The 26,640-nt window shown below is 37.1% G+C and overlaps 1 protein-coding gene across 2 annotated transcripts in view; it reads left to right on the top strand.

Moving 5' to 3' along the window:
* The window catches only part of adgrb3 (adhesion G protein-coupled receptor B3), a 124,109-nt gene that overhangs the window by 31,312 nt on the left and 66,157 nt on the right, over positions 1-26,640 (top strand). For both annotated transcript variants that reach the window (XM_044373726.1, XM_044373725.1), the window contains exons 3-6: positions 16,607-16,717; positions 19,249-19,410; positions 25,483-25,647; positions 26,462-26,626. In XM_044373726.1, coding sequence (XP_044229661.1) covers positions 16,607-16,717; positions 19,249-19,410; positions 25,483-25,647; positions 26,462-26,626 — 603 coding nt within the window. The remainder of the gene's footprint in view (positions 1-16,606; positions 16,718-19,248; positions 19,411-25,482; positions 25,648-26,461; positions 26,627-26,640) is intronic.

Raw genomic sequence — 26,640 nt, 5'->3', positions numbered from 1 at the left:
GCCACAGTTGACCAAGACATTAAAACAAGGAGAAACAGGAAGGGCTCATTTGTAATGAATTATTGAGAATGTCATATAATGAATCCTGTCTCCTGTCTCTGTTGGGTGCCTAGAGACACTGGAATTGCTGATTGCTCTAACTTCAAATGAATGTATTGCATTTTGCATTAACTTATAAATATAGTCATGAAGAGAATGTCTGGGCTCATTAGTTTTAGCTATTTACATGTCAGTGTGTATAAGATGAAAGGCAACATATATATTGTATATTTACAAATGATTATTAACCATAGGACTGTCTGTAGAGACATTATGTCTATTGCTATGTATGTTAAACATTTGTTTTTTTTATTATTTTGCACTGTATCCATCTTTCATACTGATGAACCTGGAATCATAACATTTTGTAGTCAGTTCCAGTGGAAAGAATCCAACATTTGCATTGGATGTCACTCCAATTTTCAGTCTTTCTTATGTATTAGGGGAAACTAACCCTCATTTTGTACTACTCCTGCTGGGTATCTCCTAGTTATAGTAGTGCTCATCTAATGCCTGGCTGATACTGATGAAGAGAATCTGTCTTATAAAGGAATTTACTTTTTTTTGATTGTTTTTTTTGTTGTATATTTCCAAATAATTGATCTCTGTCTTCATAATTTTAGACTTCAGCATAGCTTCTGTACCAATGGTAAAGAGCCTATCACTAATTAAATGTCAGTTATATCTGCCTCAGGAATGCTACTGGAAATTAACAGCAGGGAATTGCTAATTGTTGCCAAGAAAAATGGCAAAGTAGGCACTAAGGGAAAATGTGATGCTTTTTAATGGAAGAACCCACAACAAGCAATAAAAATTTGCCTTGTGGGACTAAACCAATCAATAATGTTATGTAAGCAGTCCTATTATGAATTTGAATCGCTCTTTTATGTGAAGTCTACACAGCCTGATTTAAGTGATTGTGTTTTAGTACTGACCCTTATTACTACTTACTACCGCTTCAAATGTGTAGTAGCATTTTGTTTTGTAGCATCCTGGGTAAAGGATACCAGGAGCTGTTGGACAAGTTCTACCAAAAAAGCCAATGTAATAGGCTAGCCTAGCATTTCTTTATTTTGTAGAAGGCTTTACAGCCCTCAGTAGCCCATGCATGGTTCATACCTTCATGATATTCATTTACAATTAATATTTTGTCAGCACCAGACTACTACAGCTCCCATGAGTCTCAGCCATATGGCATGCTGTCAAAACCTCTTCGGACATGTTGAATGCTAACAAAATAATGGTGATATCTTAAGGTGCTCACCTGTTCACTATTGTTTTATCACTGATTTAGCTTAGAAAATGGACAGAGCTCCTAGTATCAAATTCCACCTTTTTAGAAAGATGATCAAAGAAACTGTCAATAAGGAAAGACGTCACCAAGGCTAGTGGAAAGACGAAAGGACCCTGGATCTCTATTACTGAGGCGAAGGCAGGGACAGTGAACAACCTTTCCTCCTCTGAAAGGTGATTGCCTTTCCTTGATGCCACCCCGTTTTATTTGGATCAGAGTTCTGTCAGTCTGGCTCTTTGATTTCAAAACCATCAGTACACATGTTGACTGCTGCTGTTCCAGCCACAGGAAAATATTCTTAGTTGTAGACAACCAATAAATGTGAGGGATGAGGACATTGAACAGTTAGACAGTCCGTCAATCAGTCAGTCATTCATATTTGTCTGTAATCTGACACTTTACCCATAACCTCAAATCGCACTCACTCACATTGAGTGATGCTTGCTTTCCCTATATTGCAGTCTTGCTAATGTGTGTGTGAGATGATATTTTTACTGCAGCATCGACTTAATGCAACAAGTATTTGACGAGAATCAGTTGAGCCACCAAAGCAGCCGTCAAATGTGCATTATAGGCAAAGCATTTTTTTTTTAACTCTGCCAATTATTTGATCAATTAATAGTTAAATCCATAAAACATATGAAAATAGTGAAAAATGCTCATAATCATTTCCTAGAGTCCCAGGTAATGTCCCTTTGTCCAACTAACAGTCCAAACCCCAAAGATATTCAGTTTACTAGAATATAAGACAAAACATTGACATTTGAAGAACTGGAACCAACAAATGCAATTTTGCTATCACAATATGTCCTATGAATTCTCTTTTGATCAACTCATTTGTTAGTTGACTAGTTGTTTCAGCTACTGATGTACAGCAGCATAGCAGGGTAGACCTATTCTTCTCGATAATTATGTGGTTATGCTGATTATTCCAGGACTGCAGTAACTTGATGCTGATATTCATGATAGACAGGCTATTTATGCACACCTATATGAAAAAAAGGAAATTGCACTCATAGAGATGTAATTTATTATTATTATTATTATTAGTCCCCTACTTGACAATCAAATGTTCCTGGTCAGGAGTTGGTCCCTATAGAGGGGGGGAGGACTGATCATAAAATGGCTCCAACTGTATGTGTTTGCATAATCTAAGTGTTTGGAAGTGACAGACTAGACCAAACACACTAAATTCTGTGCTTGTAGAGCACAGCAGAGTTCATAGGTATTTTGTAGAGTTTTCCTTAAGGTACAGTATGCCATATACCCCATCTAAGATTATTAATAATTCACCCAAAAACAAAGTTCTCCAAAATGCACTTGAAGAAAGAAAGAAAGAAAGAAAGAAAGAAAGAAAGAAAGAAAGACAGAAAAGAAAGCTCAGTCTGAAAACCCAAAGATATTCTGCTGTGTGACCCATGTGTTTTTTTTTTTTTTTGGATAACAGAGAGGCTATTCATGTCTTCGATTCTGATTTGGCAACCGTATTTATAAGTTTACAGATCTGTGGTTCATATTAACACTATTGGTTGTTTGTGCCCTGTCATAAAACTTGATTTGTATGTTGAAAGCATTCTTCTGATGCTGGACTAGAGATAACACATTTTTTAATGTTTTCTGCCTGGATAGATTCTAAGAAAAATTCAGGTCAATCTATGAAAGCACCCAGTGAGGGAACTAGTAGTACCAAATCCAAGATATGCTGTGTGAAAATATGGATTTGAACATATTTTATATATCTGGGTTGCTGTAAATTTATAATGCACCATATTAATGAAGCAAAATATCAGACAATTCATAAAACTTGGCATTGTATCCAGGTGGCTGCTGCTGAACTTCTGGTTGTCCCATTGAAGAATTTAAAGCAAAAATAGACAATTAGGCAAAAATAAATGATAGCAAGCAAATTATATAAATACAATTATAGGATTGCATGTTATATTTCTCTTTTGGAGGATGTAAATTATGGTAGTTCTACAGATTTCATGGGAATCAAAGTGTATCATTTCTTCAGCCGTAAATCAAAATCTGATTTTTAGATAGATACATGATTTGTTATTGTAAACTTGAGATATACCTGCAAAATGTGCAACACTTTATGTGTTTTTTGTTGAGTTTACATGCAATAATAATGTAAGCTCAACCTCTCTGATAGTGAGAATGTTGAATCTATGGTGATCTGAAATTATATTTTTCATCAGATGCAGCCATCTGTATACCTCTATCTTTTCTTTCCATATATTATGCATGTTATGTCATTTTAGAGATAGTCTGTGCATGTTCAAATGCAAAGGTTTTATTTTTCATTTATACTGTAGAATTTCATATGTGGACAGTGTTTATGGAGGACAATCATCCAGCCATAGCCCATAGCTGTTCTATTTCTTGTCTGCATAGTATTTCGCAAATACAGGAGTAGTACATTGTGCCCTCTGATTACCCTCTATTTTTACATCATCTTATGTCCGTGGAGATTCAATTACTGGCTGAATATAGTTGATTTATGTGACCATTCAGCACCGCCTGATTTAAAATCAGGGGGAAATACAGAAAATATGCATTCATCAGTGTCTTTTAATGCCATAATGAGGTGAAAGGATAGTCAGGACTGAAATGGTTGCTTCGCCCATTTGGTGTACTACTCTCTTCTACCATCTAACTACCTAACTATGTGTGTGGAGGAAAATGAAGCTATTGATGTCCTTGAACTTTTGCATAGTTTAATAAATTCTAATTAGATTAGAGCAAGGGAGTGCATGAAAGGACAGTTTTTTTTTTAATTTTGCTGATTAGAGTGAAAAAAATGTATGCACAGGGCTACATTTTTTGTGTTGAAAAGCTCATTAAGGCTGCTATCACAGATTTGCAAGGGAAGACGAGGGAAATGGTTTTGTCATTGAGGCTCACAAACACATCACACTTTTTTTGGCTGTGTGAGAAACGCCGACTGAACAAGTGGTCGCCTTCATATGAGGAAATGTCTGACAGCAGTGAAGAATAAATATGTATTGATTATTTAATGCATGTGCACAGCCACATTTATTCATCATCATAAACCTCACAAAATTAGTTCATTCTAAGCTGATTCTCTGATGAATTGAAAGACTGTGAGCTATTTTGTGATATTCATACATGTAAGACTCCAATAAAAAGAGAGACATGCCGAATGCTTGCCATAACCATGACAGATTATTTTCTGCAAATAAACCGCTTCACCTGGTACCATCAGTGAATTGAAGAAAGGGATATGTTTTAAATCACCTCCTTTTTTAAGCTTTGCAACACTTTTGCTGAGAGGCAGAAGACCTGAGAGCTTTGACTGCATATCAGACAGGTACATCGACAATAACGTGAACTTGCCGACAGTAGGTCAGACAGGCTATTCAGCCGAAGCTATTGGGGGTCTTGAGTGTCATGGGCCTTTAAAACTCCACGTTCCTCTGCAGTGAGTGTGTCGCCAGCTCCCTATTTCAGTGCTCTGCAGAGCACAGCTGAATGGACAGCAGCCATTGTGTGCCCAGATAATGCACTTCAATCATCCTTAATGTCATCATAGCGAAAAAGGCACAGAAGCTGGGTTGAAGAGGTTTTATTTCCCTCCCATATCCAGAGAACAAAAAAATGAAAGTTTTAATAATAAGATTTTACGACTGTGCTCAGTTTGCACACTACTTATACTGACCAGCTGTATTAAGAGCTGTGTTGTGTGCCAAAGGATGGAAATGTGAAATATTGTTATAGCTGTTTTTGATGCACATTCTGTGATGCCCTCTGGGTGGTAAACGATTAAGTATCATGTTAAAGTTAAAGTTGATTCAGTTTGCTTGGTTGAGTTTAACATATTTGTTTCTTTTTACATAACACTTAATATTCTGGACATGGTAAGCTGCAGGGAAAGCTTGTGGTGTGGTGATCAATTCCATACATTGGCCAACGGCAAGACGTTGAATGGCTAATTGACCGCAGTAATGGTGCATGGCTATGTGGTTGTGGACGATGGAGACGTGCACATTAAAAAACAATTAATTTCCAATACTAATGTCACTCTTGGCTGCCTCTGATGCTGCATATAACAAGGAGCTGTCACTGATAAGTCATTTCATACTCCATCTAGGATTTGATCCAGGCTATGCAAAGTTCGGGGGCCTTATTGTGGCAGAGTGAGATACACACTTTTGAGTTTTTCCTTTTCAAAGCCACCTGATGAGAATTTATGCTTCTCGATTAGCGGACTCATTTATTTCTTTGAAAAGCTACAAGGTCGTGGTCTGGTCATGGCATGATTAAATTTTCTGCTTCTAGCCACTGAGTCAATTACTTTTACTCTTGTTTACAGTAGTCAAGCTGCAGCAGGCAACTTTGCACTTTGGCAGCTCCGTATTGGCTACAAGACATCATTTTGAAAGTTGGAATAATTTCACTATCCAGAAATCATGAGATGGCTTCAGTAAATGGCAGACTGTAAGCTCTAATTTTACTGTTAATGGCTGGGCAATGTTGGAGATGATTTTTAAAAATGCCAGCAGGTTCAGCCATCACTGATGAGAACTGCTTTCTGTTTGTGGAGTGTTTGCTGGCGCCTGTTTCAGAGACAGTTTGTTTTTACTCGCATTTTGATTTATTACTTCTAGTGCATGTTTATTTATTTATTTACATGCACATGGATATTTACTTTGATACTGTTATAGTGCACTGTAACCATATCAAAGTAAATACCCACACTGAGGCAATAGTTTGATTAACAAATCACAGGAGCCTAATTTCCATTATAATCTGTGTGTAAATGATGCATTTGATAATCCAGTTAATGTCCGGAAAGACTACAGGAAACATCTTTGTTAGTGTCAGACAAGAAAAATGGCGCAACTTCATTAGTGTTTATTCTTGTTTCTGTTGATGAATGAATGGTGCATTTATGCCACGCAGTGTTGTTTTTTTAGTGGGTTTTTTTGACATCACTTTGCATCTGGTTGACACCATGGCCTTTATATAGTCAAGAAGAAAGACCCAAAAATTACAAACTTGCAAATGAATGGAAATGTTTTCCTTTTATTGCTCTTGTTTTTACAGGATGATTCTAAAGGCTTCCAGTGGATCATAACCTGAGCCTTGTTCAGGATAGAAAAATAAAAACATCATGAATTAATTACTCCAAATTTTTAATGTGTCCTTCCTTTTTTTCTGATTACTTTGTCCTGCAGTAATTACAATCATTTTCCAAAGACTCAGCATAATTTCAACAGCATTATTCAGCATTATTTAAAATTAAGATAATCCTTTTTGCTCTATTACTGGTACTTAGCATCCAGTGGTGGAAAGTAACAAAGTACATTTACTGAAGTATTGTACTTAAGTACAATTTTTAGGTGCTTGTACTTTACTTGAGTATTTCCATTTTATGCTACTTTATACTTCCACTCCACTACATTTCGGAGGGAAATATTGTACTTTCTACTCCACTACATTTATTTGACAGTTTCAGTTACTTTTCAGATGAAGATTTGACACAATGAATAATATAACAAGCTTTTAAAATACAACACATTGTTAAAGATTAAACCAGTGGTTTTCAACCTTTTTGACTTTTGATGTCTTACAAAAAGCAGTGTGTAGTTGGGGTCACATTTCAGATGTCTATGAGTTGTTAACAGCTCCATTTTAACCGAAGTAGGATTTTTCATGCATGACTTTTACTTGTAATGGAGTATTTTTACATTGCTGTATTGGTGCTTTTACCTAGGTAAAGGATCTGAATACTTCTTCCACCACTATTAGCATCTCTTTGACATAGGCCTGCAAAAGTGTGAAAAATAAGACTTTGAATATATGCATTAAAAGTGCATCATGCTCGGCCAGACAGTGCAGTGCATCTCTTCAGAGATATAATATAAAGTTAGAGGTTGTTGTGAGATAAAAGCATTTGTCTATTCAGATGACCTTGCTACTTGACCTTGCTTCTCCAAAAATCTTTTTCATAATAACTTCAGGAAAGACTAAAAGTAATATTTCACAAATGCCCTGTGCCAGATTTACACCCATAACATAGACACATTGTTTGGTGTGTTTGTCTCTGGAATATTCTGGCTTTCCAGAGATCATCAAGTGGTTAAATCCCCTGCCTCTTGAACTAAATGCTCTCCTTGTCCTGGGACTAAATCCCTGCAGAGTTTTCTCTCCTCTGTTTCCAATTCTCTTCGTCCCTGGACTCTTTACAACAGTCTAAATAAAGAATAAAAAATACTACAGGTGAGAGGACTGTGAACATTCTGAGATTGTGGGAATTCAACTCTGTCATTGCTCAGAATAAATAAAAACAATTAGGCAATCTGCTAATAAAAATGATTACATACTGTATTGTATACTATATATGGATAAAGGAAAGTCCTTGTATTCTTTCTTTTAGCTGATTCTTACTTAAGAGTCATCCATGCTAACCAAAAAACAAACAATACTGTATTTGGTACTAAAATACCACAACACTACACGAGGCAGTGTCCAGTGCTTCAAAATTGAACAAAATCAAAATATGAAATTCTTTAAAAAGGGAATAGTTAAGCAAAAATCAGGTAGCCCAAATAATGTATGTACAAAGTTAAAAAAAACAAAACAAAACAAACAAACAGTGATAACAATCTAGTGCAGCCATGCATAGCTTTGAAACCTGTAATAACTGTGATGGCTCTCATGTTCCCCAACTTGGCATCAGAATCCATTAAATAAAAATCCCATTGTGCTGCTGTTGTGCTCTTGTCTGAGGACATTTCAGCATTGCCACTGTGTCCTTGTAATTATTTTGGAGAGGGTATTTGCTTTAACATGAGCTTAGTCAATGAGCCAAGACAGGGCATGTTGCAGGCATCTTCCTCATGAGTAACTTGCATATGACACAATGTTCCCTGTGCTGATAGATGCAGGGTGGCAGTCTGAAGCAGTGGGTTTTACCACTGCAAAAGGATCAGACATGATTGGTGCTGTGGAAAAGCTGACAGCATGAATTATGAAAGTCTCATTAGGGGCTGTTGGAAATGATTTATCTTGCTACGAAATATGGTCATCTTTCCACATTTGCTTCCATGGCTACACAGTCTACATATTGTGTTTTGCTCCTTTAATTTCTTGGGTGTATCATTTTCCATTTATTAGTGAGGAATATCCATGAACGCCGAACCATGACTCTATTAAATCGAAGGTCACTACTTGGTATGCCAAGCAAAATGGCTCAGAAAAGGACAAGGTATGCTCTTTAAAAATTGGCTGCAGTTGCAAAGGTGCTAAAAAATGTGTCATGTTTCTCACTTGACAGATGCATTGCTTGGCATGGTGGCGTTGAGCTTGGCAGTGTGTGTGACTGCCAGGTCATCTACTGGGGTTGTGTGTTTCTATATTGATGCCAAAAGCTGCTTCCATAGTTTTCCAATGTGCCTTAGCAGGAGCATAATAGACAAGCACTTCAAAGGGTAATTATGCTAAATTCACAACAGTATATCAAGATCATATCCTCCTGGTATAAAAAAATCCTTTGTTTTGAGCCGATTGACCAAAACTGATAAGAAAAAACGTCATTAAACACTGTAAGCATGAGACTAGTGCCCCAGATTTGAGAAAGCCTCAGCATCTCATTTTGTGTTTAATGTGTAGTTTCTATACTATTCATGTAATCTGACTCTTCTTTCTGAACTGGTTTCATTAGTAATCCGCTTCCATCCTTGTTTCTGTCAGCGCACAGTAGTCCTTTCAGTTGTGTCCCTGCAGCAGCCCCACTTTTAGTCACGGGTGGTTCAGCAGTGTCGCTTTTTGAAAAGGCTGGTGATTTTGCAAGTTATATGCTGCAATCTTGGCATTGCTTTCACTTTAAAATGCTCCATAGGCGGATCCATTTTCTGATAGCATCATGCAGCTGAACTGAAAGCACGACACGTCGCTCACATTATCATGCAGAGTGTACATCTTTGTGAAAACCTCAGAGTAGATGACAAGGAAAGGGGTATCTTCATTTGTTGATGTTTCCCATTTTTTCCCCCTCTTATTTAAAACAAAATGAAGTCTACTTTCCAGGGATTTATAAGCAAGCACTTATTTACAGCCACGGTGATGTGGATGATGCTCTGGATGATTCTTGAGGTGGTAGTTCATTGTAGTATAATGCTTAGACTGTGGAATATGCATCTAAACGGTGTGGCTTTTGATGGAGAAGAGATTACATTTATCTATGTTTGGATGAGTTGAAATGGTATGAAAACAGACTGCTGAAGCCCGGTCCCTGAAGTGTATGGAAAAGAGCAGGAATGATCTGCTCACGGCACCCAGCAACAGGGCTTCTTGATGCAGTGCTTTGATAACGTCAGAGCTCCATCTAGGTTGCTTTGTGAGGTACTGCTCAATAACCTTGTGATTTAGCATTGTGCTGTAAATTATCAATGCGATCTCCAGTAGCTGCTCATTTGCCTGCGCATCAGTAAAACAAAATACATCCTCCCTGCTTACAACAGACTGTATTCTGAGCACTTGTCTGAGTCCATTTTTAGGCGAGTTCACATGACTTTTCAATGAGGTGCAGTGGCAGTTGCACAGAATTCTAATTTGGCTTCAATCTAAGTCATTAGGAGAGTCAACAGGAAGCAAACAGATGGCAGAAGGAATATGATGGATAATTGTATGGTCTCAGAGGACAATTCGTAATTTGTATCTGATTCCGTGCAACCCCCTCATTTTCTTAATGAAGGACTAATTGAGTTTTTTAGATTGGCTCAAGCATATGGTACCACCAATAGTGAAGGGATCGTATAATGGCTGTAAGGAGATACATTGAGGACATCTGAGTTGATTTATTCTGAATGGTAGTCTGTTTTTAAGGGTGAAGTAACATTTAAGAGTCACTTTGGATGTCAAAGTGTATTTAACAGCTAAAATATAGTCCATGATCATTACATCACCATCATCATAATAATCATTATTATTATTTTTTACATTGAAAAGTAGTCTTTCACAGTTTTGTCAAAATCATTGATACTCAGTCTGAGGAAATAGAATATGCTGTCCTGTCACATGCCTCTAAAATGTTGGAATAAATAGTAGTAAAATATGTACTTTACTTATGAATAAATGTATATTTGATGTTTTTTATGTAATGTTTTTATGTAATTGACTGTGACACATAATGACTGATGTTATTCTTTGCTTTCCTCTGGAATGTGTTTTTGTTATTACAACTTTTCTTTATCTCTCTTTTGTAATATACCTGTTGGCAATTGTAATTATTATGTTTATTTTTTTGCAGAGAAAATTATTAATCATTTTTCTGCATTGATGTTCAGCTTTTAATACCTCCTGGGAACAAACAGTGTTTTAGCCTGTGGTCCTATTTTACCTTTTAATTAATTAACCTGTTGTTATAGTTTGGCATTTTTCCATATGTTTTATGTATTTCCATTGTAAATCATGACTCAAACAGAAGTCCAGTATCTAAAAAATGTACTTCAAGCACCTTACAAACCCAGAAATATTACAACATATGACAAAAATTTGCCAGCCTCAGTAGCTCAGCTGTTGAGAAATGGATCAAAGGCAAGCATGAGATAGAGAGGTATCCCTCTTCCTGGGCTGCGTGGACTGTAAGCTTGTCTCTATTTTGGGAACTTACACTCTTCAAAGTGCAGTGGTAATGAAGTGCCTCTCATTAAGAGCTACATTTGTGACAGTCAGTCAGTCAGGCAGGAATGCATGGAGGGGCAGTAAGCGGAGCGCCCCTGATAGAAGCTACTCATAGGGGCCTCTGAGTAAAGGCTCATTTCATGCAAGGTTAGACACATCAGTCATTGGACATGGGGCTGGCTTTTTCTGCCTTTCAATAGAATTACACATGGAACGTGTCCACACAGTGAAGATGAACCTGGAAATGAAATGTCTTCCATTGGACTCTCTGTGGCTGTGGTGATCACTGCCAGTGCTTAAGCTTAAAATTCCCTGCATGCAGTGGATCAAAGTCTCAGTGATGACAAAGGTCATGGACCCAGGGAACTTTCATTCTCTTTGATTGTGTGCTGTGCCTTCATTTGTTTGTAATGTGTACTGCATGTACTTAGTCGTGGGGCATTAATTAAATCAAGCGTGAATATCTTTGTAAATATGGTCACTAATTAAGCTTGAAAGCATCATTGAGCTGTGATGGGTCAGTAAAGCTTTTGAGCCACCAAATCAGGCTCACATAAATAGTTTGGCATGTGCAGGAAGATACTGTCCAGCACTATCCATGTTTGCACACCTTTGACATTATGATGAAGGCATGTGTGAGCCACAGCACATACAGTAACACTGTTAACTCAAATTATGAGCCTCAGTATCCTTCTGTTATGCCCCTCATTTATTGTCACCTGCTGAGGTCACAGCCCAGTGGTGACTAAGTTGTTCCACCTGTGATGCTATTAATCTGAGCAGACATTTAGCTATATGTTAGCCACATATATTCACTTATTTGGCTTCTCCATAGCTGCCATTGCTGTTTCTGTTTCTGCATGCAGCACCCGCTTTGCTAACAGATGCCCCCCTAGAGATCAACTTCCAAAGCTGAGGAGTGATTTTCCTTTTTCTTTGTAGAGTGGCGAGGCATATCTCATGGCAAGATCAACTTGCAAAGCAGTCTGACTCATGAGAATAGTTGACCAATCATTTTAGCTTCTTAAAGTTGAGAGCAAGGTATTTTTTCTTAAAATAGCCTAATCTCATTCCCCACCTCTTTATTAATCAGCTGCTTTGTTGATAATGGCTGACAAGCAGGTGAAACGGTTGCCTTTATAAACTGACAGCACAGCACGGTGGCAGCAAGCAGCCTTTGCTCGCACCTTTTAAAAGATTTTTTTTTTTGCACTTTTTTGCAAGTAATTGCAGGTTTGATGTTGCTAAGTGTTACTGAATGAGGTGCTAATTCTGCTTCTTGCTTTAGCGAATTAGGAGCTTTTAAAAAATGTGACATGTAAGGAACAGGAGAAATGTGTATGCATTAATTTGTGTGTCCTTGTGTGTGAATTAAGTGACTGGAAATTTTTGCATATTGTAGATTTAATGTTTTGCGTGACATTGGTAAATCAATGGGTGTTTCCTGAAACTTTTGGGTCTATGATTTACATGTGTCAAACAAAACAAGTCAAAAAAATGGTATTTCATAGCTAACAAAGATGTTGGCCTCATTAAGTTTGACCTGCTTGAATGCTTCAATTATCAACAGACTTTAATCTAAAGCTAAAATCATGAAATATGTGCGCTGTAACTGACAAACAGCCATTTTGGTTCATGTATATCTATAGAGAGTCTCAAAAATCATCCGTGAAACTGCTGACAACTATATTTCTCTAAAATTATGTTATTATAATCTCAAGGAGACAGCTGAGTAATTTCCTCAATGCTACAGTACAAAATACTTAGGACTGATTGATGGAGTTGGCATTTGATGGAGTTGGCATTGTAAAGGAAAAGACATTGCACAGAGGAAATAATGTAGACACCAGATGGTTAGACGCTTATAATATATTGTTTGGATATGAGTCTATGAAAGGGGAGGTTAAGAGACAGTTAGTATGTATGTAAGTATATATTTGACCGGTACTCCTGCCTACTCCATGTACACTATCCATATAAAAAAGACAACCATTATAGTCCGGTATGATGACAGGTTGTGATTTAAATGGTGGCCTTTAGCCCCACTTTGTTCAGTAAATATGCTGTACATTCACTGCATTTCGATTACAGTATCTACACACACTATGAATACTCTTTGTAAATGTTTCATGGATGTACTGTCTAGTTGTAAGAGCCATTTGTGAAAAAAAACAACATTTGGATCCAGAGAGTTTAAGATTATTTTGAATTTTTAAATTATTTCAGTAACAGGGTGCACAGCTTTGACCTTGTGCTAAAAGGATGATTCCTGTTCTGGAAGGAACGGTGGTTATTGCTGATCTGTCTGCCAAGGTCATCTGAGCAAACCGGCTCCCTATTTTAGACAAATAGATTTAATCCTCCACAAACACATTGGGTAGGCTGATTCATCGATTTGGTCAATTCTGTTAAATTTAATAGCCACTGTAACAGTTGCAGAAAAGTAATTTTTAATTCTTAGTCCAAAAACGCATGCTTTGTCAGTGATGCATGCCATCGAGGTTGTGTGCATGCAAAACAAAGTGAATGAATCACTCGGTGCACAAACAGAAAGGCGACTAACAGTGATGGATTTTTCCTGAATGGCATTGTCTCTCCTTTGTTCAAGCATGATGGTTGATGGATGTCAATAAGTATTCTCTTTAATCCTGAATGAAGGACAGACACCTCATCCGTCTTAATTTATTTTAAAACACACAGTTTAAAAGTTGTGAATACTGGCCAAAACTTCAAGATTATGCTGCCTCAAACAGAGCAAATGTTTCCAAGTAATGACATGATAAATGCATCATCTGTACTTTCTGCCTTGTAATACAGTTAAGACACCCTGTTTTGGGCTGCTTTGACAAATGACAACAGCCTGCCCCAGCAGTTATTAAAATTCTGGTTTGTCTCTCATGTTTACTGTTATGTAGCCACAGGCTTGAATATAATCCTGGTAGTTCAATTAAACTGTTGTGCTTATTTTTCAGTACTTTTCTGGTGTCATGTTTCGACATCGTGATCTTTTTCATTCAACCTCAGGCCATCTGAACCACAGTGTTTTGGATTAACATCTTGGCTTTAAGGCATTAAAAGTGACTCCAGTTCCATACACTTAAAATAGGAACTCCTTACGCACTAAATTAACCAATTCTTATCTGTGTACTAGCAGGTTGAGCTTAATAATAGATTCCTGTCCAGACTGATGTAAACATAATTACTCAAACATTCGTCATGAAAAGATGATGATGAAACACTTCTATTTAAAAGTTTGCCTTGTAATGACAGTTTGTCTCTCACTGACATCTTAATGACATTTTTATAATCTCTCTCATGTTGCAACGCTTTTGTTGTATTGTTCATCATGAGCTGTTGGGAGCTAGATTAGATTACATGTGACTGACTGCAGGGCTAATATCACAGTTTAATGGACTGAGTTGATCAATGTTTTGCACAGGCAGGTCATTTTCAAAGGTATGAGAGAATTATTATCAATTATTTGTCAAGTCAGTCACATTGATTAGTATTTAAAAAGAACAATAGCCTCCAGCTTCATCTATGTTCATATATGTATGTTACTAACCAGTTTATTCACATTTATGTTTTTTCTTAATGTAAATAATAGAACAGAGCGATAGCTTGGGATTATTTTCTTTCAGTTTAATATTGAAAATCACAAATGTGAAGCTCTGTAGGTTCTAACACTGTTGCTATGCAATGGAAAACATGACAGTATGAGTGTCTATATGATGATTTCTACAACATACTTTCAACTTTTTTCATTATAAACATTGGATGATAATAAAAAGTAAAAGCATTAAAAGAAGCCATGCCCCTTTATCCATCCAACCCCACAGAGCCAAGTGGCATGAAAGTGCTACTAGCTTTTAGTTTCATTTGTATAAGTTCATTAAAAAGCAGCGTGTCCCGCTTTTTGTATGATTCCCTGCAAAGTAGCAGACATTCAGGCTGACTAAATCAGACGGTCCTTTTATTTCTGCCGAATGGGGAATGGGTTCATGATCCAAGACACCACAGGGTAGAGCATGAAAACACAGTAAAGAGATAACATGTCAAAGAATCTACAGTAGTAACTAAACATTAGATCAACTGCCTGCTGATTGTCTGACCATCAGTGTACCTGCACATTGTTTGTCCAGTGCGGAGTTCACACTGTGCTTTCTGCTTAATTTGAACAACACAGATGTGGACACAATCAAATCAGACTAGAAGACTTTTGAACATGCTTCTGAAGCTTGTTACTTTGTATGGTCATGGTTCTGAAAGTCCCAATCGGCATCAAAACGCTGTGATGTTTGTTTCTATCTGCCGACTTTCCCTCTTTTCATTATCCCCTCTTATATCCTCTATACACATATTTTTTAATGCAAACTCAAACACAGTTTTCTTCATGCTATACAAGGAAGAGATGCTGTTTGAATGTAGCTGAAAACCCAGAGCCACTTTTTCTGGGTCTTAATTCATTAATTTATTTTGCCTAATCCAATCATGGAACATATTTGTTGATCTGATTTGGTTAATGCCAGTTGTCTGATGCGTGGATCAGACAACTGTCTTCTTTTACAGTCAAGTGATTTCCTGTATAATTAGGCATAAAACTTGAGCTTTCAGTGGAACATGATCAGATGAGATGACAGATTTCCTCCTTTAGGCCTCACTGCGAGGAAGGTCAGTCTTTCTAGGCTTACAGTCTGCTGTAGGGAGTCCAGGAAACTGAGGCTACCAACTATATTAGAAATGATGATTTAAACATCCTCCCTATCAATGGCTGATGCATTGTATTGTCTAATGTACTAACATAAGCTATGTGTGAATCTGTTGTTGATGCATCACCTGCATTGCCTATTTGCAAATGATAAAATCACCTCATTAGGACCACACTGCCAAAAGTAATGCCAGCTTTCAATAAAAACAAGCAGGTAAAACAATTTGCATGAGCTATTTAAGTGAGTAAAGTATGAATGTTGTTTTACAGTGTGTCAGATTCACTTAAAACAGCTGATGCAAATTCTTAACTATGCAATGCAATATAACATCACTTTTCTCAGTGTGGTGTCAGAGTCTCTTTGTCCCTTTTATGGGAAACAAAGAGGGCATGCATTGTAATGAATACAGCTCAGAATACATTTGTCTAATTTTACTCACAATATTTTGGACTTGGTCAACCAAAAAAAAGAAATCCCACAAAGATGACATGTGGATCAATAGCATGTTATGTCCATGACCCCCTCCTCTGTGGCTTTCTGATGGCTTACACATTTTTACTTTCATTTTCTTTTCTTTTCTTTTCTGGGTGTGCAGGAGGGTGGGAGGGAGGGAGCTGGTTTGATGAAGTGTTAGAGTCTTAAAACCGGTGTGAGTTTATTTGCATGTTTGCTATGTGTCTACGCTGTGCTTTCAAGCTCAATTAATACTTCCAACTCACCCTTATAAATTCTTTGCATTGTTCTATGCCCTAGAGTAAAGGACAAATTAAATACAAACTTGTGTGGTCTTTGTTTCTAGCCATGTACTGCAGTTGTTTTCGAACATCCTGAAAAACAGTATGTAATAAGCTTTTGTTCTCAGAAGATCATGTTTAAGCCTAGCTTTCATATGAACCTCTATTTTGTCCCATAGAATATGGAATGATCGGAGAGCATACAGTAAAAAGTCAGCGGCCAAGATCAGTTCATGACACAAAGGCCCTGCAGGAGCAAGCTGAATCTGCTAAATTTATGGCACAAACTGGTAATACAATAGTTATGTTTCTTTACTTTATTTTTTTAACTAAACTTAATTTCATCATGCATGCTCTCTCTTGTACTGCACCTTTTAAGTGGAAATGTTTTGCATTATTATTTTTTCCTACTCATTCTCTATTGCTACATATGAACTAGGAAGATAAATTTCCCATTTCTCTATGAGTATTTACTTTGAATATAGAACGTAATTGGGTTTTGTGGGTCTGTTTGTTTTATTGTCACATAGTGACTTGGCAAGTGGATTGCTCATACAGTATATTCATAGAACATTAATTAAATAGCAGTTTTAAACTAAGGCCCTGATGCAGTTAATCACTTCCTCGAAGGCGTGATCAATTAAATGTCATATGATTAAAAAAAAAAAAAAAACCCACCCCTTCAGCCAAATATGAAACACATACTTGGCAAAAGATGAACTGATAGATGCTGCCCTCAGAGATAAAATGAAGCTATGTGGCTTAATCAAATGTAGCATCCAAAAAATTAAAAACAGAAATGAATTAAATTCATAATGACTTTTGTAACCTACCACCTTAGCATTTTTAATAAATTGAGAGAGTATTGAAATAAGTGATAGCAATTCCACAGCAAAACCTTAATTTTGCTTTCATTATTTAGTTGATTTATGTTTTATTATATCTAGAAAACACCTTTTTTGTTCAGTGGGTGGGTTTAAATTTAGCCGTTATTGAGATTTTTTTTTTTAAGTTTTATTTTGATTTTTGGGAAATGTTTTGATTTTTTCCATGTGTTGTCCCATTGAAATTGCTGTCATTGTTTAAAAACTCCTTTCATTACCATTTTAATTTGCAACACTCCATACATATATACTGGTACTAACATATGCTCATTAACACCTCCCATTTTACACAACGCTGTACATATGTTGTTTCCTTGTCAAGTCGCATCGCTGTGCTTCTCTGTTTCTCATTCTCACACAATTTACTCTCCCTGTACTGCCTCATTTAACAAATTGATCCACCTTTCAGTCTATTTTATGATCTGCAAAATTAAGGGCAGGGTTTAGATCCCTATTTGGCTGAAACTATGTGTTGATGCTACATGCTGAGAAACTACTTTAAAGCATATTGTGCTTAAAATTCCAACATGATTTGATGACTTCCAATGACATAAATGTATTCAGAGCTGCAATTGAAAGTATTCCTTTCTGTATTAAATTATTCCTCTAATGCATGAATACTTCACCTGAGGGTTTAACATAATCAAACATCAATTATTCGGTGACTACTTAGATGTAGGAATTTGATTGTTCACTCCCTTGTCACCGAATAATTTATTCTTCTCTCATATAGGCTACCATTGATTTGGAATTCACCTCACTGCCTCATCATAATATACAGCTTTATTTAGCATTTCATGACTTTTTGATATTTGACCCTTTTGGACCATGAAGATAGAAATACTCAATTTGGTTTCTGTTCGTTAATCTTTTGAATTCAACCAAAAGAGATTAATGTAACAACCATGGTCCTTTTTCTACTAATCTTACAATTGCAATATGATTATTTAGTGATAATATGTGTGAATGCAGAGTTAAACTATTCAAAAGTCTATTTGCCAAAACTTCCATTTCGGCTCCATAGCCTGGACCATGGCAATATAATTTATTCTTCTTGTGTATGTTTTACATTTACTTTTATCCAGCACTGAACTACATCTCGGCATTCAAAATTGAAATTTGAATATCCTGAAAACAGTCTGCTTTGAGCCACATTCAAACACATAAAAATGGCTGTAATCTGCTGAATAAAATCAGCTAACCACCCCTGGTAGTTAATAGGTTAGGATTAGAAAATTATTTGAAATCACTGTCAAAAAATACAGAATTTGCTCTACTGTTGTCAAGGAAACTAGATAGTTTGCCGCAGTGCAAGGGGACCCATATTTCAGACCTCTCTCTGAACTAACACCCATTAAAGTTCCATTTTATTTTCTCAAATGTCGCTTTTCTTGCATGTTATCATGTTCTTATGAAGTTTTGTTTATTTATAGTGATTTTCTCATTTTGTCTAAGCATATTATTTTGTTTCATTGAAATGCATGAATTCTTTAAAAAAATGAACTGAAACAGTTAGAATGCAACCCTGTCTACTGTTCATTTTTATAATCAAAGCTATGCCTTCTCTGTGATCTTTGCATAAATGCACATTTAGATTTGTTTTAAAAAGCCTGATTAATTTACACATCTGTCCATTGTTAATGCAGCTACTCAGTGCTTGCAGATGCAAAACACTTAATTGTGCTGCCTATAAATGAATCATTAGTTAAAAGAATTATGCTTCCAATTCAGTATTTATCAAAGATCACATAAAGGTAGTATAGAGTGTACAATAGTGTTCCTGTAAATCTTAAAGACCCCACCTCACCCCAACGTGACTCATGTTGGCCCCTCCCCATTTTACTCAACCCTTGCCCACCTTGCCCCACCCTGCCCCGTTAGCCGTGCCGCAGGACCATATTGCTGCATTTAACTAGTGTCACCCTTCTCCCACACAGGTGAATCAGGTGCAGAGGAGTGGTCCCAGTGGAGCTCATGCTCTGTAACATGCGGTCAAGGGTCGCAGGTGCGAACAAGAACATGTGTCTCACCATACGGAACACACTGCAGCGGCCCTTTAAGAGAATCAAGGGTTTGCAATAACACTGCCCCTTGTCCAGGTAGTGTTAGCCGCAGATTCTTGAATATGAATGTTTTGCTCATTTGTTGTTTACATGGGAGGAAATGTGTTGCTGTGTTTTAACAGACTTTTCAATGTGTCTATTTAATAATGTATTATTATCATTATTGCAGTTATTACTACTATTAATCTGATGCTTTCTTTCTTTGTTATTTTGTAAATGTGGGTTTATTTTTCATGATCACTTTTGTGTTTTCCATTTCATGTAACTGTAAGGCAATTCATCAGCATTGAAATGGTTTATGACATGTGGTCTGCACTGAGCTTGGGGAGCAATAGACACTGATATGTCGTCAGCTTCATTTCCTTGAAGGTCAGCAGTGAATTCTAAAATCGCTTGGCTGCGTTTCTTCAAACATGCTGTAAGGCATTTCTTCCTCAACCCATGATGGCATAGCAGATGAGTCACTGGTAGTCAGGTATCAGCATCAGATGCTTATTCTGACTGGTGATTGCAACGCGCTAATATTTGTCTGTATGCATCAGGAAGGACACTGTGTCGTTCTAAACAAGTCCATTATCCATTTTTGGGATTGTGATTATGTAATTATGTTGATTTACTGATGAGATTTGGAACCTATGTTGAGTCAAGGTATTTGGTTGAGGTGCTGTTAAGATGAGTGCTTCTGTGACTGTACCACAAAGTCTACATACTGTAATTATAGCTGATCAAAACTACTTTGAGCTGCATTCCCCTAACATTCTGATCTATGGTGTACTGTGCTTCATTTTTAGATGTGGCATGAGCAAGTGGGAAGTTGGCAGTTTTCAAAAGGATCGTCCTCTTACTGTGTGTGGACACTAAGAGATAGCTAGAAAAGGAGTCATTTCAAAAGAGCAGCCTGAGTATTATTCCACTCTGACCATTCATATTTAATTCAGAGTGCATTAAAGCTTCTATCCCTCCAGAAAAAAACAAGCTACATAGCCCAATTCCAGGTATATGCATCAATCTGCATGAGCAATAATTATTCATTTAGAACCAGAACGTACAGAGCTGCCCATATGAACTTATTTTTGCCCTTGAGTTATCTCAAGACCTGTAGACATTAAGTGTTTGCTTGTGGCTAATTGTGGATCTAGCACTTTCTTTCACATAATAATGCAGAAACACTTATCACCAAATAACTGGGCCATAAAGCTCTGGGAAAACTCCAAAGCCATGTTGACTTTTCTCACAAGAGTAAGACTGTTAGAACTTTTAATTTTAACTGAAAATGAGAGAGGGAGAGTTCAGATGAAAGTCTTTGTAATTTCCAAAATGCCATTATTCCTAATTTATTGTATTGTCTCATGAGTTTTTAGATAGATCATAGTCTTGCAGCCTCATTAAATTGAATTGTCTGTAATATCTGACAAATAATGGTGTTTCTCTTCACTCATTTATATTAAAAACCTAGCACTGGGATCATAGCATATTTTCGCAAGTCGTTCTCTAAAATTGAGCTGATGAAGCACTAACCTCACTGAGTTATGGAAACAAATGGGGAAAAAAATCCCAACTGGCATGGTTCCACATGAAGCACGGGGTATATATCTAATATTCTTTAAGGCAGACTGATCGATTCACTTTCTTCAAACAGCTTGTAGTATGCCAAAGTGGAAAGATATTTCTAAAACAGAGTATGCCTAATTTAGAGACATCACTTTCAGTCTAAAAAGAAGGACCCCAATCTTTCAATCATCATTACTGAAAATATCAACATAAACTGTGAACAATATTTCAGGCGCTGCAGGCTGAGATCGGGCATGCTGTTATAAATTATGGGCCTCCCTACAAGTTTGGTTGCAATACATCCAACACAGTGCACATGCCAAAATACAGTTCTGCTTTATGATGCCAGTCCCCCTTTTTAACCCAACAGGTAGCACCTAGGGATATTTGTTATGTCTTTTTGAATTCTACATCACACATTTTGTAGAAGGAAAGCAGCTCACTTGTTATCAATTGTGTTGATATTTTTGCAGTACGCTGTTTATGTCAAATGCCATCATTCAATGCAAATACAAGATTAGGGAGATGTTTTTATTGCATAGAATAAAGCTTGTTGAAGTTGGAAAGGCATTGCCCCTGACTTAAACTCTCATACTAACAATTAACATTGGACTTTGTTAATATATAATCATGACATAACTATCCTCCTTTTATAGGCAACTAAAACAACTTTTAACCAAGTAGTTTTAGTTACCTATAGTTAAGGTGGATATAATCAATATTATCAGTTGTCCTTCCAGTAGTTCCAGTTTTAACATCTTTCAGCTCATTGTTTTGGTTTTAGTCCACAACTTTGACTGATTTGGTTCTCACCACTCTCATGGCAGGCAGCTAATCACAACAAAAAAGCTCCAAAATGCACTGTACACTGCCTGCACCACCAAACGCCAAGTGGACAAATTTAGTGGCTAGCTTGTAAGGATAGTGGAACATTTATCAGCTAAGCAGCCAGATATTTTCCTCTGGTAAGGAAAGTAGACCAAAAACAAAGCTAAAAGGAGGGTTTGCTAACAAGTGCCATATATCAATTTATAAGGTGAGATAAAATGTTAGTGTTGTGTTTACAGATCATTTTAAATGCCCCCAAGTGGCCAATAAATATGTTAGTGCAGGTTTAACTATAGTTACTTGAACCATAACGTTACTGTAGCTGCCATGCACAGATACTATTGAAATCATTGAAAATGGCTGTTTTCTTCACTGCTATGAACATGGCTAGTGCAGTTTTATGCAACATAATTGTAAAATAGATAGAAGAATGCCACCTTATCTGTTGCATAGAAGTTAAACCATTCCAATAGCTTGAACATGCAACAACACTTTATATTTTTGCATTTAGAAAAGAGTATCACCAATTGACATACTGAACACCTGAGTCAATTCATAATGGTCTTTATTATTGCTTTACTAAATACCTGCTTATAAACTGGTATGTTTGGGTGGTATGCAGGATTTAATATGTTTTGCATCACCTGCAGCAATGATTTTATGAAAATAAGCAGAAGAAAAAACTGGGTAATTAACATAAGAAGCAATATCCTCCATGGATACAAAACATAGGCCAACAAATGACAGGTATCTACAAAAGCATATATTTATCAGCAGAAAACTCTGGAGAGTTCAGTCTAAAAATATGACATATTAATCACTTAGATGTTGCCTGATGTCTGAAGAATAGAAAATGGTCCAGTGCTTTTAGAACACAGTTGCACAAAACTGACAATCATGTTGGAAATATACCAAATTTATTAAGAGTGTAAATCAAAGGCAAAGACTGGAAAAGTTTATTCTTTTAATATTTACCAAAGAAACAATAATAAGTTGCAATTTGAGTACAAGTATGAACAGACTTTTTCTGTTGGCACAGTATTTTAAAATGCTTAATTTTGATTGTGAGTTGTGACCAGAGAACCAAAACAATTCATTAAGGATTGTGTTTTTAATTTTTATTTTTGGCATTGTGAATGTGCTGTTGTAAGAGCCAAATGCAGTATTGCAGCTTGATTGTTTCCCTTTTTCCTTTGAACTGCAGCTTTATGAGTAGTCAAAAGAAGAACCAATGTTTCCCTAGTGTGGAGTTGACTGTAGGATTGCTCTGTAACAAAAAAGAGATGTAACTAAACAACAAAATAAATACTGTATGGTCAATACAGTTTGGCACACTTTGGCAGGTTAAAAAGGTAAAACCTCGCTGGTATGAAAAAATATGAGTGAGAAGGCCAACCAAATCTCAGCTTACCACAAATTAATGAAAACATTCTTGTGAAATGCATTCGCTTTTGTCCACCATCTTGTGCTGGTTCAAGAATTTCACCTCTAGCACCATAATGCGATTGCTCATGGCTGTCCCTCTAAATAAATGGCTGCAGCTCAGAGAGAAAACACACAAAGAAGAGGAATCCTATTCCATCATTGCTAGCTGTGGTGTCTGTGCCTGCTTTGAACTCGAATTTTGCAAAGTAAATGCTTTGGCCACCGTGGGACACTTAGCTAAGAGCATCAAAGCAGGGCCTAGGGGAAGGGGGCTGGGACAGACAGTAGCTCGCCTCGTGGTGGACCATCAGCTTGATCCCAACATCCAACTACTCTGCGACTGATTCTGAGATCCAACTATTGTGCTGCAGTAACTTTAAGCCTCTGCGCAAGCTGTGGATAGAGACCCCTCTGAAGAGGAACCATCAATTCCTTGTGCACAAAGTAGTCAGGCAATTCCATTTGCAATCAACAGATGATAAAAGGCTATCAGATAAATTGTGTCCGCAGCTAATCTTCATACAGTCTGCCCTTTACTTTGTGGCTCAATCTTGGAATGGCCTCAATCTTGGAATGGCCTCAAATGTATATTAAAACACTGTCATTTACCTGGCATAATCGTGTGCACCATCTTAGCTGCTATAATTGTTTTGTGCACGACATATCTTTAGTCAACACATACTTCTGTGATTTGGATTTGATACAATCTCCATCCAACCAAAGTTCATTTTGGAGCTTATAATTCTGTCAGCAAATGTACTTTATCTATGAGATCAAGAAGCCAGCAGTTGCTTCAGAGGCTAGTATCAAGGGTTAAACTTTCACATTTTGAAAGAGGTGTGTTCATCATTTCATATCACTGTGAACGATTTGGAACACTGCAAGTGCCAAGAGAAGACAGGAGGTATCTTACTTCTGTCTGCTTCTCTGATTTCCATATTTCCCTCTCCAAAGTAAAACTCTGAGCCAACAGCAAATATTCTCTGCAGTTCTATGAAGACGCACCATCTGTCAACCAGAATCCAGTTAAGCTTACACACAAAATCAAAATGTGAGAGGAATGATGCCTTTTGCCAGCCATTGTTTTAAAAAAATGGAGAAAAAACATGGCTTTAAAGCTGCACTTTTGTCATGACCTCCTGTCAACACCTCTATAATAATTTGATAAGCTACTGAGATGAAGAAGAATGACAAATTTATCAGTAGCATTATATTTCAGAGATAAACCTGTTAGAAAATGATCTGCAGTGATGTAAAATAAGCATACAGGGGAATGCAGGGAATCATCAGAAACTCAAATCATGCCAAAAATATTCTTTTAAAAAAGGTTAATAAAATTTGTGTTTATATAAAGATCAAAACTTTGAAAATGGGACATCTTATTGATGTTGTTTTTCATGTATTTTTCTAATGTAGGTTTTAATATTTTGATTGAATGATTGTAGTAGCAGTATGTCCCAAGCATCCAAAAATAACAACATGCCACATGGGATTAAGAATTATTTTAAAAATAATTGCAAGCTTTGGGAGCCTTTCTAGCATTATTTGCACAGACGTACACATGTGCTGTGGGGATACTTTTTGAAAATTACAAATTAATTATCTCTTTTTTTTCTTCTTTTTTTAAAATAAGCTTTCTTTTGGACTTGGGCTATCTAGCCTGATATTTAGACTGAATGGCCATTTCATTACCAATCACTCAATGAAATGTAAAATGTGGCTGGTTATTCAGAGGTGTGGAACCAGGCTCGGGGATGTCTGCTGTGTGTATAATCATTATTAGTATGTTGGAGTAATGACAGATTTGCAGAACCATTGTCATCCCACATTAACCTGCAGGTCGACTCCACTGCTATTAGATTTTCAGTCAACCAAGAAGACTCAACATACTATGAAATTGTGCAGACCTGCTGCATGTCACCCTCACCTTCACTTAGAGAGCCTGACTTCTTGTGGTTGCTATTAAGTTGAAACTGCCATGTCAAAGAGTGACATTTCTCTTATACTGTATTCTGCACGATTGTATAAAGTATTGTTTATGAGGTATCATCTATAATTACTGTCAACACACTGAAGTCTGCTAATGAATGCTAAATGTAAAGAGGTGACAGATGCTTGTGGCTGAGGGTTTGTGAAGCCCCACACTGTCTGTGTGCTCAGTGTTTCATTTACATTAGATTTGTTGCAAATTATTTTGATTGATTTTATTTCCTTTATGGCTCCGTGCAGTTAGTGATGGGTTTGTTTATGCTGTAGCGCAGGCAGAGACATTGATTAGGCCTGACGCCTTTTCTGTGCCCGCAGTACACGGTGTATGGGAGGAGTGGTCACCGTGGAGCCTGTGCTCATTCACGTGTGGCCGAGGTCACCGCACTAGGACTAGGATGTGTGCCCCTCCCCAGCATGGAGGCAGGGCCTGTGACGGACCTGAGACCCAGACTAAGCTTTGCAACATAGCCCTATGCCCAGGTATCATCCCTCTGCTATTTAAAAAATAACAATATTAACTATTATCCCTGACGACATGATGATGGATAGATAAGAAAGGTCAAATCATAAAGATAATTATAATAAACTCATTTCGAAAGATCAATTCTGGATGGAAGCAGTTTACCTTACATACAGATATATAATCATTATTCAATACTGTTCTGCAAAGGTGAGTAAATGATCTGAATGAATACAGGGTTTGTGGTGCATTTAAAGTAATAGTGCTTACACAATAATGTGGTTTAGGAAACCCTGTTGAGAGTCAATACTGTAATACTGACGTCAAAATCACTTACCCGCAATTGCCTATGAATGGTAAGCAGATTAGTGATGATGAGTTTTTCCTCACAGTAAATGTTAGCTTTGCTCTGGTAACAGACTCGGTAAAAAACCACTCAATCCCAGATGCTTTCCCTCGGCCCAGACAAGGGAAATGAAAGGCAGCTAACAAACAGTTTGAGTACTCTGCACTTTGTGCCTTTGATATTTTAATAATCTAAATCTTAATATGAAGATATTCTACCGAAATACTTTTCATGTTTTATTTTCCTTTTGCCGTTGGCTATTTTGAGAACTTTTAACCTGTGAAAAACTAAAGCAGAAAGCCAGCTGCAATGCAATTCTCCGAAATTCACAAGTATTTATACAATTCTTTTCTTTCCACATAATGTCTGTTATATATTGGCTTTCAATCTGAGAGAGAATAGTGATCTGAATATCTCCTCCCATTTCTGTCTGCCCTCTTTTTCCCTTCACTTGGGACATGCTTGTTGGGTTGTGGTTGGTGCCTCAGTGGACGGACAGTGGCAGGAGTGGAGCTCTTGGAGCGATTGCTCGGTGACCTGTGCCAATGGCACTCAGCAGAGGACCAGGCAGTGCTCAGCGGCCGCCCATGGGGGATCTGAGTGTCGCGGTCACTGGGCAGAAAGCAGAGAGTGCCATAATCCTGACTGCACAGGTAAAATCCTGAGC

This window comes from Thunnus albacares, chromosome 14 (genome assembly GCF_914725855.1).
Source record: "Thunnus albacares chromosome 14, fThuAlb1.1, whole genome shotgun sequence".
Taxonomy (NCBI): domain Eukaryota; kingdom Metazoa; phylum Chordata; class Actinopteri; order Scombriformes; family Scombridae; genus Thunnus; species Thunnus albacares.
Note: the sequence above shows the minus strand (reverse complement) of the source record. Positions and strands in the feature narration are given on the sequence as shown.